The sequence below is a fragment of the Mytilus galloprovincialis genome, chromosome 11 (genome assembly GCF_965363235.1).
Source record: "Mytilus galloprovincialis chromosome 11, xbMytGall1.hap1.1, whole genome shotgun sequence".
NCBI classification, from domain to species: Eukaryota; Metazoa; Mollusca; class Bivalvia; order Mytilida; family Mytilidae; genus Mytilus; species Mytilus galloprovincialis.
The window spans coordinates 15,763,565-15,776,447 of NC_134848.1; the positions used below are offsets into that span (position 1 = coordinate 15,763,565).

The window sequence follows — 12,883 nt, forward strand, 5'->3', positions numbered from 1 at the left end:
GTTGACTCCGCTAGAGGTACGGAATCGGTCGAGTTGTGACGAATGTAAATACGCAGCTACGTCCAGTTTATGCTTAGACCCTAATCCTATAGTTAGTCTAAGGAAAGTCTTGGAAAGAGTGGTAAGCTCTTTTGTCGTTATGGAATCCTTATAACTGTCTGAGGGGTCAATTAAGATTCGTTTGCTCTTATCGAACTTACCATACTTATCCAGAGGCAACTTTTAAAGTTCCGTATCTCTTGATGAAACAATCTATTATAAAAATTTCAAAAACATTGAGTCTGGAAAATGTATATAATATTTGCCACTGGACATAAAACAGACAAATGTTCATCATATCCCTGTTGGGACTTTTTAATTCATCTTTAAAATCAGCTTCGGCTGTACGCACGGTTAGTGCATGTTTTCCTCGGATGGTGGGTTCACCAAGATGTATCCGGATTGGGTGTTATGTTACCGTATGAAATACGCTTTAAAAATCCGACTTATAGCATATTCCTTTTGGACAAAGTAGGGTTAACTTTCATATAACATATATATATATATATATATTGAAATAAAGAGGTGTGGTATGATTGCCTATGTATCCACTTAAGTGAAAAATATAATATTTCCCACTGGACATTGCACACCAATCTTTGATCAGCAAACTTGCCCATAAAGATTGATTGATGTAAGCAATGTGTCTAAATTATGAGACAACAACTGACCCAAGAGCAGTAAAAGAGGGACGAAAGATACCAAAGGGACAGTCAAAGTCATACTTCTAAAACAAACTGACAACGCCATGGTTAAAATGAAAAAGACAAACAAACAACAGCACACATGAGACAACATAGAAAACTAAAGAATTAACAACACGAACCCCACCAAAAAACTAGAGGTGATATCAGGTGCTCTGGAAGGGTTAGCAGATCCTGCTCCACATGTGGCACCCATACGGTATTGCTTATGTGATAACAGCGCAAAGCCACCAATTGATCTTCAACACAGCGAAATATCCCCGCACCCGGAGGCAGGCTAAAGCTGACCTTTTAACATACATGAGTTTTAGTTCCAATGTACTAGCATTTACGTCCTTTTGTCTCGATCGTGCCACATTTCAATTCTTGAATGTTTGTTCCGGAATCAAAATGATGGTTCACACGTCCGTTGGCATTGAATGATCCAGAAGACGGTAAAACCAGAAACACTTAAAATTTATAAAGTGTTTTAATTTTTTGTATGTTTGTGTGGTTAAGCAATATATAACAGTCACGAGGTGGTGCAATAGCAGTTTCCTTGGCGATAGGCATGTATGTGAAGCTAGTGGTCGGTTTGATTTTCGATATTATACTTTTTAAACTGAGATTTGTATTTGAGGAGAACGAAAATTGATGAAAGCTTAAAGGGGTCATAATATAGGGTTATTGCATGAATATTGGGGAATATTGTCCCGAGTAGAATTTTATATTGCACGAGCTTGCAAGTGCAATATATGTTCTACGAGGGACAATATTCTCCAATATTCATGCAATAACCCTTTTATTGTATAGCAATATAATATTTGAAAGTAAAAATTGGTTTAAACTAAAATTTTGTCATTGATGACGTCATGAATTTTGAAGATTTATTACACTAGTGCACTTTTTATTGCATAGCAATATAATATTTCCCACAGAAAGTAACCAAACGGTAGTGTGCAATAAATCTTCAAAATTCATGACGTCATCAACGACAAAATCTTAGTTTAAACCAATTTTTACTTTCAAATATTATATTGCTATACAATAAAAGGGTTATTGCATGAATATTGGGGAATAGTGTCCCGAGTAGAACATATATTGCACTCGCAAGCTCGTGCAATAAAAAATTCTACTCGGGACAATATATTCCTACATATCTTTTTTCTCCTTCTAACTACGACTATCAAGCTTTTAATAATATCGAATATCTAATATCTTATTATTTTCAACTAATACATGTACATCAGTTGATTATCGAACCGACTGCAAGCAACCGATTGGATATTGAATAACAAATAATTACATTAGATGTATGTTTCATTATGATACTTTATTCTGATTGGTTAACTGCACCTCACGTGTTATTCCGTAGGCAATTGCATTGCTCAATAAAACTTTTCATTCATGATAACACGTGGTCCCACAATAAAGTGCACAGGTGAATTAAATAAAACAATAATAAAATTCGTGTTTTCATTATCATTGCTAAAAAATGTAATTATAAGTATTGAATGCTTCTTTTTGTAACTTCATAGGGTTGTAAAAGCGTTGACCGTGCGCACATTTTTAGTATGAAGCGCTTCCGCGCTTCATACAAAATGTACTTCGGTCAACGCTTTTACACCCCAATGAAGTTACAAAAAGAAGCATTCAATTTTTAAATAACACCAAGCTTGGTCAAACCAAAATACCGAGATGATAGTAAGAGAGAAAATATACAATAATCAAACAAATACCATTAATGCAAATGATTTGAAGGAACATTTTATTTAAAAAGTCATAAGAAACCAGTGAGTGGTGAAAAATAATGTTTATCAAATTCTTGAACCAATGCATGTATATATCATAAACTTAGTCCTCTGTGCACAATTTTATCATTTTTTACGCAAATATATCGTCATTTTTTTTCACGCTGTCTGTTATGATTTCACAAATATCGCTGCTCATTAAATGCCGTGTTTTGAAGCCGAAGTTTACCGATTGTCACCTTATAGTAAACAGATAACAAAAAGCATGGGTATTGGGAACGTGTTTAACATGTACAATCCGGTAATTGTTTATTTTAATGACAGATTCATGCGTATTGCGATCACCGGATTTTTACGAGGACGGTTACGCTCAGGTCACTATGCATACGGAAAATATGTCGTCGAATTGCTTACTGGAAGCAAGCAAATAAAAATAAGTAAACTTCTTCTAAATGTGGACAATTTACAGAACTTTCTTTAGAAAAAAGTATATGTACATAAGTTGTATAATGAAAACTATCCATTTATTTATAAAAAACATATGCATATTTTTTTTTAATTTGAGTTTTTTTATGACTTTGAATTGTTTAGTCCTATTAGAACTGAATTTCCTTCTAAACATTTATTTTTAAATTTTAAATTTTGAATTATACAACAAAAAAGCCATAAAAGATTAAAAAAAAAAAAGGTCGGTGCATAAAAGAATATTGTATGAACATATATGATAATTATAAAGATATATGTCTTTTATTCAATTTACTTACGAATTCAGAATTGAGAAATATTTCTGGTTCTATTTTTTTCATATATTTTTCCTCAATTTCTGAATTTTTCAAAAAATCATTTTAAGTCACTATATTTATTTTAATTTCTCACTACAGTACATGATCTTGCAACGTTAAACACAAATCAATTCAAAAAATTATTCAAAAACCAGTTACTGTATATGACACAAAACTTAGGTTTGTACATTCAGAGATATAATTATACTACATGTACAATGTCTCTGGTACATCACATATGCATATCATTTTAGTCTTAACAATTAAATGCAAATATATTTCACGTCAGAAAATGTTTCTGTAAGAAGACTCCAGTTATGACAGCAAGTGCGTAAACGGTCAACTCCAAATTGAAGATCAAACCTACTGATGCTGAAAAAGAAGATAAGAAAAATATAGACGTTAAAATCTTTGTTATAAATATGTTTGTAGTACTTCGTTTTCAGTTCAATATAGATTATACTTATCAGTTGTATCTTATTTCAGGATCATTTACTGTAAAAGTACAGTGAAACCTGTTTAAACCGAACCTCTTCTGGACTTAAGATTTTGTTCGGTGTTGGCCGATGTTCGGTTTAATCAGGTTCACAACGCACTTTATTTGATATGACGGTGCTTAAGAACATGTTTGGTTTATACAGGTTTTCGGTTTATACAGAGTTCGGTTTAGTCAGGTTTCACTGTATAACATTTTATGCCATAAATGAGGGTTTGATGATAAACTCATCATAGATACAGTGAAACCTGTTAAAACCGAACGTCTTCTGGACTTAAGATTTTGTTCGGTGTTGGCCGATGTTCGGTTTAATCAGGTTCACAACGCACTTTATTTGATATGACGGTGCTTAAGAACATGTTTGGTTTACACAGGTTTTCGGTTTATACAGGATTCGGTTTAGTCAGGTTTCACTGTACCAGGATTGTAATTTCATATTTGTGCCAGACACGTTTCATCTACAAAAAAAATCATCAGTGACGCTTGAATTAAAAATGTTAAAATGGCCAAGTACATGTACGAAGTTGAAGAGCTTTGAGGACCAAATTCCTAAATGTTTTGCGAAATACAGCTATGGTAATCTATTCCTGATTAGGAGTTGTATTCAATAACTTTTAATGTAATTTTGTATATTCTTTATCTTTTACTCAAGTGTTTTCTGTTGTATTTTAGTGCTCTTTTGTTAGTACTCTTTTTTTGTATTATTTCTATATTCTTGTATGGCCTAACATCCTCTACTCTGTGAAATCCACCCAGAGACTCATAAAAGTAGATATATATATTATATATATAAACTATCAATATAAATTATTCATTTGAATGAAATTATTTGATCAGGGGTTAATCTAATAAAAGGAAATTTTAAAGATAGATTATTGCACTAGACCTAGCGAGATACGTCAGCTCGTATGTCCAATTCTATAACTAATAATTGTTCGGAGTTAAAGATCGGTAGCTCCTATCAAATGTAACTTTGTATATTGAACTTTTTAAAACATACAAAAACAATGCTCTGCTTTGCATGTTTGATTGCCAATGATACAATAAGACAGTAAACAACTACAAAGTTTAATAAATTTAAAGTTTAAGAATTTTAAAAGGAATTACATGTAGTTATAGACGATTTATTATAACGTGATTAATGGTTATAAAACAAAACTGTCCAGAAATTCGTCGAATCAAGATCTAAAGGATTATGGGTAATTTCATTTCGGGGGGTATTAATTCGACGTGATTTATTGATTGATTGATTGTTGGTTGCTTAACCTCCAGTTGCAAATATTTCATGCATGTTCAGGACAACAGAAGTTACCTTGATAATCGTTACTAACGTCGATAACACATTACGACGTTTTGATGTATACTTTTGAAAATGTTACCCAGAATGCACCAGATTATATAGATACTCACTGCATAACAGATAGCCATGCCACATACATTGTATATATAAATTAACTATAATTTACAACAATCAATAAAAACATATATATTGATTTCTTCAAACCAAATTTTACGTTTTAGGTGTATTCTTTTGAAAATGTTACCCAAAATGCACTAGATTCTACAAATACTCACGACAACACATTTCCGTTTGGGTTTCTGCGAATGCAGCTTGCCAAGCTGCTGCATTGTCTGTGATCGTCTGCTCGAAATCATCTACTGAACATGATGACACCTCCGAGGCTGCTATGGCATAACATGTAGCCAGGCCACACAATGTACTATAATTATTTACAATAAGTCAAAATAGATATAAGAAGATGTGGTACATGTATGAGTGCCAATGAGACAACTCTCCATCCAAATCAGAATTTATAAAAGTAAACCATTATAGGTCAAGGTACGATCTTCAACACGGAGCTAGCTATATAATGGCCTAAAAATTATTACTAGTATAAAACCATTAAAACGGGAAAACCAACGGTCTATACATGTAGCTAATCTACATAAAAAATGAGAGACAATTATGAACCGCATCAACTAATGTCAACTACTGAACATCAGATTCCCGACTTAGGAGAGGTGCAAAGAACTGCAACATATTTAATCGTTTAAATGGTACCAGAACCTTCACCATTACATGAAACAATAGTGTGAAATCACAACATAGAAAGATAGAAATCGGGAGTATTGTAAGTGTTCCCGCTTCACATGAGGCACCCGTAATAATTGTTTTACATTCGAAAATCTGTTTACACGGTGTTTGCAAGTCTCAGATTAGCATTGAAAATCATATTTATTCCTTTAAATGAAGCCGATAATTGGCCGTTTTAGAATCTAAAGAATCATGGGTAATTTCATTGTTCGTACCCCAAAATGAAAATAACGCCACGTCATTGGTTAAATTTCCATTGTTTGTGACATTTTTAACCAATCAGGACGTTGTGGTGTACACTTTTGAAAATATTACACAGGATGCATTAGATTTTGAAACGGCGAATTGTTTGATTGATTATTGGTTGCTTAACGTCCAGTGGCAAATATTTCATGCATATTAAGGACAATGACACATATGAACAAACTTTTTGAAATTGTCAAATAAAATACGACGACTTATTTGAATGATCGAGTTATAATCGAATGCAGAATAAAAGGAAATAAAAATACTGAATAGATAATAATGGGGTTTTAGATTCTAATGAGTAGACAATATTTGGGAAAATTAGATAAAATGTTAAAAATCTAAAATATACACAACTGAAGGATATCCCCTCCAAATATAACAAGCCCCGCCTACTAACCTAATATGGAATATACACGGTCTCCACGCGATTGCTTTTAACCAATCATATTCCTAGAAATGTAAAGGGGTAAGAAAAACTCTCATATATGGTGTAATGTACCTGCAATTAGTATGTGTCTGGAATTCAAGGAGTTGCTCAGAACAAGCTCTTGCTGCATAGTATACAATAGATGTAATATCCCCACAGGTAAACGTAGGTAGACCTGTTAAACAATAAACGTTGCATAGATTCATTTTCAAGAAAACCACCACGGTCTTGACTACTATTTTGTTTTTCTAAGAATTACTGCATTTAAATAAATAGCTATATATAGGCAACGAGACATACCTTCTCCAAAATTTCTAGAACAATGTTGCAATGTTTCTTGATTGAAAATTTAATGTGATACCGTGTGTTACAGAATAATATACAGTGAAACCTGGCTAAACCGAATCCTGCATAAACTGAAAACCTGTATAAACCTAACATGTTCTTAAGCACCGTCATATCAAATTTTATGCGTTGTGAAACCGATAAAACCGAACATCGGCCAAAAAAGGACAAAATCTTAAGTCTCGAAAAGGTTCGGTTCAGCCAGGTCTCACTGTACTTGCAATTCTTCCGATGAAGAATAGATTGAACATTAACATATTTAGAAATACAATGTACATGTAAACCCGCAACACTTTTCTAGCTTCAAATCAGGAGCCGTAATTCAGCGGTTGTCGTTTGTTGCTGTATATCATATTTGTTTTTCGTTATAATTGTTTTGTATTTAAATTTGGCTTTTTATAGTTTGAACTGTTTTACATTTGTCATACCGGGCACTTTGTTGCTGACTATGCGATGTTTTCTAATTTATGAAGGTCGTACAATGACTGATAGTTGTTAACGTCTTTGTAGTTTGGTATCTGAAAGAAAGTAGTTTCATTGACATCTATACATAATACATGTTATAGCCGATTGCATTGAGTGTGTAGAGAAAGGCAATATCTTTGGTTAGCTTGCTTGCTAGCTGAAATGAGAAGTCATTATTAGGTTAGGTAAACTACAGCCATAGTCCCACTAGACCACGAGCGCACCACGCTCACCGTGATCTAAAATAAATTCAGATCGTGGTGAGGTCGCGGTATGAGCGGCATGAAAATGTAAATTTTCGTTGCTTTCACGATGCTACTACGTCCTCATTACGCTTCTAAAACGATCCTGCTACGATTATACCATGTTCTCACCGCGCTTATTCTGCGACCTCACTACACTTATCAAGATCTTTTTACGCTCATCACGACGTCGTTCTCACTACGACCATACCACGAGTTATCCGATTGCAACACGAACTTACAACGCTTCTACTGCGATTATACGTTCTTACCACGATTATACTACGTTCATATTGCGATCTTACAACGCTCTCAACAATAACGTGAACATCGTGTTCCATATCAATATAGTTCCATTCCTTCTATTTCTGATTAATACGTAGATTTCTCGAAACATAGTCATGCCACCAAAATCTACTAGAACACGTGGATGTGGTGGTATAGGGCTTGATGTATAGGCAGAGGGAGCTTTGATAGTAACGATCCTGATCAAGTAGTTATGTCGGACCGACCAATCCGACCTAAATTAAAACCTATTGCTCTTCCATAAAGCTGAAATGACGATATTTTAGTGAACGATAGCAGAGATGACACAGGTGTGTCAATAGATATAGGAAGATGTGGTATGAGTGCCAATGAGACAACTCTCCATCCAAGTAACAATTTTTAAAAGTAAACCATTATAGGCCTAGGTACGGCCTTCAACCAACACGGAGCATTGGTTCACACCGAACAGCAAGCTATAAAGAGCCCCCAAAATTACTAGTGTAAAACCATTTAAACGGAAAAACCAATGGTCTAATCTATATGAAAACCAGCAACATGGTTGAGCCGTTAGAGAAAATGGACAAGAAGTTTCGATTACATACAGACAAACAAAACCTGGAGAGATTAAAAATGACAATGAGAATAATGATCGTAGTATGAACGTAGTCAGGTCGTGAGAAGAGCGTGATGAGGACGACAAGGGCGTGCTAGAATCATACTATGGTCTTGAACAGCGTGGTGTAGTTGTAGTGGAAGCGTAGTTGGGTCGCAGTGAGAACGTGATAGTCATAGTGAGGTCGTAATAACGTCGCTGTGAGATCGTAGCGCAGTTTCTCCGAAAAGAATCACGCTTTCGCTACGCTCGCGCTACGATGGTACAACGACCTTTGCGATCTTACTACGATCTTAGTGCGCTTTCATTACGCTTTTACTACGACCTGATTTCGCCACGACCGCACCACGATTGTTTTGAACATGTTCAAAGTTGGCCACCCTCATCACAATCTTGAAGACCTCACCACGACCGTGATGCGACCTTACTGCGATCTATACGATCGTACTACGCTCATCAAAATTTGCATTTTTTCACAGACCGTAGTGCGATCGTGGCCTAGTGGGACTAAGGTATACCCTACTTTAAGAGTAGACTTGTCCGACAGATAAACAATCCATCTGTCTGTAAACTATACTACTTTAAAAGGAGGATAGTATACCTTAGTTTAGTTTAAACATATTTATTCATAGTGGATTGGGGAAACAAGTTTTGAAACTTATATAAATCCCTTTCCACTTTGCGGGTTCGAGTTCTGCCTTCAAGGCCTAGCGGCATTAGGCTGCTTTTTTTTGAAATCTAAAAGGGTATAGTATACCTTATAATGACTTAACACTGTCAAGCTAGCAATCAGCTGTAATTGTTTGGTATTCAATGCTACTTTCAACACCTTTCGTTATTTCAGTTTTTATTGGCCGAGGAAAATGGAGCGTTCGGAGAGAATAATCGACGTTCGACAGAAAAACTTACAATCCGAATTAATTAAGATTGAAGTCCAGCACACCTGGCACGTGCTAGAAAGTAAAATCACAAAAATACAAAACTCCGAGGAAAGTTCAAAACGAAAAATCCCTAATCAAATGGTAAAATCAAAAGCACAAACACATCAAACAACTTGACTTGATTATGTTGGTACAGGCATTGGTATTTTATTTTTTTACTTACATTTTTCAACAACATCGAATCCTTGTAGAGCTGCTGTAATTGTTGACCTGAATCCTATTATAACAATGTATTGTTGTGCGTCGGTACATGTAACAGTGTACGTGTCCTGTACTGCAGTCGTTATACATGGCAAGATAGTACCTGTAGCGATCCTAAATAAAACAAACAAATACGTAAGGATCTTGATATTGGAATTTTTATTCCTACTTTTTTTTTTTTATTTAAACCGTTTTTTTTTTTATTTTTGAAATATTTTGCTGATTATTCTATGTTTTTTTTTTTTTTTTTTTTTTTTTTTATATCTGAGGGTGCTACCATTTGGATTTGTATTGGGGGGGGGGGGGGGGGGCAAAAGATCTGTCCTGCTTTTGTTTAAGCTGTAATTTATGTTATACCTTTTTATTTTTCAATCTGTACGTTCCCCTTCCCCGCAAAAAAATCAGATGGTAGCTCCCTCAGTAGTCGATTTTTCTCAATTATTGCTCCAATTGTTTCTTTGGTATTCCTCCAACATTCTTTATTCTGTAAACCTAGTCCTGACACACATACATGGAATTAGATAGAAACATACAATTTTAAGTTTTTGAAGGAAGTATACATTATTTAACACTAGTCATGTTTTGGACACTAGCTTCTCTGCCATACGCCTCTGTTTAATGTTTCGTCATATTTCAACGACAGTCCCAATTTATAACGTCATCAAAGTTTTTTCATGATTTGCTCCGAAGTTTGAATTAAATTATGAGGACTGATTATAATATTTTTCTGTCTTTTGGAAATAACCTAAAAAATTTGGTGCAAACTTCTAAATAATATGCTACGCATGTTACTCAGTGTGCACTTTTTTTTTCTTTTTCTTCATAAAAAATATTCAGAAAAAAAGACAGAAAAATATTATAGTCGTTCCTTAAAAATGGCTAGTACCAAGAAAAGAATGCAGTCGTTAAATCATCAAAGAGAAATAAAATGTTAAATAATTAGACAATGCTACACAGAACACAAATCTATAAATACCTGAAAGTAAACAAGCATCTTCAATATGAGAGAGATGTTACATGCAAAAGAGGAAGGAGTTTGTTTTTTTGGTAAGCAGGTATACAAATATTACGAAACAATCGTATGCTTTACAAGATGGCTGTCTTCATCAACAATAACACGTGTTTTTGTAAAAACAAAGAAAAAAAAGAATTCACTTGTATATTGAGAACTTGCAATACAAATCAATAACGGTAAAAAAATTGACAATATAGAATTAAATGCATAATCATAATTGTCAATTATTTATAACAAAATTTTGTTTTGAAATTATTGTTTTTTCTTATTGTTAATTAGGACATGGCCCTCACAATTATTTCACTTACACACATTTGGCTGCATCATCAGCAGCGGCAGAAAACGCTACAAAACTAGTTGTGACACAGTTTGTAGCAAGGGGTTCAATCAGTGTTGAATTCGTACATTCCTCTGAAAGATAATACATAGAAATAAGCATGAGGAGATATTGTATGATTGCCAGTGGGACAACTATTCACCATAGTTAAAAAAAAAGTTGTTTTAAGCATTTACAGACAACTGGAAGACATGCAACAACGACGGCCCCACAATGCGAATAACACATACCGTATGGTCGGCTATACAATGATCTAATGTAAACACTGTCTCGTTTAGAGAAGAATCTGTTTATCCTTCCGGAGCATATCGGATCACTCATATACTTTAGTTTCTAACTTATACATGTATGTTATTTGGTTTCTGATGCAAAGCTGCTTGAATGATAATCATATCATTTCTCCTTTTTTTATTACCAGATTGGCAAGATAAAAGGCTAATATTTGTTTTATACCACTTCATTCGTCTCAACTCGGCCGATTCCGTACCCTTAGAAGGAGAGTAGCGGATTCTACCGCGGATTGCCGAATGATACCACTTCTGCGTAAACGACGAAATCACGGCGACCGATTTTGTCTGTTACACATAGGCGACTAAAATGTCAGCCTTTTATCTTGCCATTCTGGTTAAAAAAAAATAAGGAGATATGAATTAGATTATAATTTAATGTTCAAAATTCACATTGCTTACTGTTAATTAACATGAATTAGTAAGGACTTCTGTTAAAATAAGAGGTAATAAGCATCTGAAATATATGTACGAAGTTCAACTGATTTATTCCGTTTTTCATAAACGCCATTTTGCTGTTTTAAGACCATAATACTATTTTAGGCGAAGGGTATTCACATTAAATTTACAAAATCAGTACTTGCACAGCAATAAATAAAACACAAAAAAAAAAAAAAAAAAAAACTGCGTATTTATTGCTGTTCTTCATCTCAAAGTCACAGTGAAGCTTTTACTAATTTATGTGGGGTGATAAGGAGATGCTGCTTTCTTCAAACGGAATTTGATGAGACTGTCATCAAAGTGAGAGGGTTAGCGCTATAAAACCAGGTTTTATCCACCATTTTCTACATTTGAAAATGCCTGTACCAAGTCAGGAATATGACAGTTCTTGTCCATTCGTTTTTTTATGTGTTTTGTCATTTTGATTTTGCCATGTGATTATGGACTTTCCAAATTGATTTTCCTCTAAGTCCAGTATTTTTGTGATTTTACTTTTTTTTTCTAACACCACGTTTTTGAATTTTCCCACTCACAACTTTTTTTCCTCTTTCAAAGGTCCCACGATTTAACCCATCCACATACTAATTCCTTACCCAAAATTATTTTACCTCCTATTTCCTATATTCAATCGTATATCCCCCCTCATTCATATCTTGAAATAAATTTCTAAATTTCCTAAAAAAATCCAAACTATTTAGGCAAGGAAGATTTTTTATTTTTACAAAATAAACATAGAAAAAGCATTTTGCAAGCACTATCTTAAATTTACATTTTGTACCAACAATTTAATATTTTTCATACAGTAAAAGAAATTTGGCATCCCCCTTTCATCAAAACACGCGTCTGGCGTATACAATTTTACTCCTGGTATCTATGATGATATTATTTACTTACGATCTAACGCATTTGTTACTGTGATGTGCAAAATAACAAGAAGAACTGCAAAATACAGGTTCGCTCCACTTTTGCGATCCATAGTGCTAAAACACAAGCAAACACAAACTTTTTAATAATGTAAGAGGGATTGTGGAGAGAAACATCTAATAATAACGACATAGTACTATTTCTTATGACCTAGCTAAATATATCACATATTCAATGGATGGTCAAATTGCACAGACGTGTTTTTGTATTTTATATAACAATAGTTTAACGATACATTAAGAAATCTGAATACTTAATACTATGATGCACTTTAATACAAAAT

The 12,883-nt window shown here is 34.0% G+C and overlaps 1 protein-coding gene across 2 annotated transcripts; it reads right to left on the reverse strand.

The window, feature by feature from the left end:
• Positions 1-3,347: 3,347 nt before the first annotated feature.
• Positions 3,348-12,662, reverse strand: LOC143051018 (uncharacterized). 2 transcript variants are annotated; one of them, XM_076224091.1, is made up of 6 exons: positions 12,571-12,662; positions 10,920-11,022; positions 9,559-9,710; positions 6,595-6,697; positions 5,327-5,472; positions 3,348-3,627 (listed from the first exon to the last, which is right to left on the reverse strand). In XM_076224091.1, exons 1-6 carry the CDS (start codon positions 12,650-12,652, stop codon positions 3,536-3,538), a joined length of 678 nt encoding a protein of 225 aa, XP_076080206.1. In that variant the 5' UTR covers positions 12,653-12,662; the 3' UTR covers positions 3,348-3,535. The 2 variants fall into 2 exon arrangements, with proteins under 2 accessions (XP_076080206.1, XP_076080207.1); XM_076224092.1 differs by lacking the exon at positions 5,327-5,472.
• Positions 12,663-12,883: the final 221 nt, after the last annotated feature.

Coding starts and splice junctions, on each gene's coding strand:
- LOC143051018 (XM_076224091.1), bottom strand. CDS start 12,652: ATGGATCGCAAAAGTGGAGCGAACCTGTATTTTGCAGTTCTTCTTGTT. Junction 6,698..9,558: donor ATTCGATGTTGTTGAAAAAT/GTAAGTAAAAAA, acceptor ATTGTTTAACAG/GTCTACCTACGTTTACCTGT. Junction 5,473..6,594: donor CAGACACATACTAATTGCAG/GTACATTACACC, acceptor AAATAATTATAG/TACATTGTGTGGCCTGGCTA.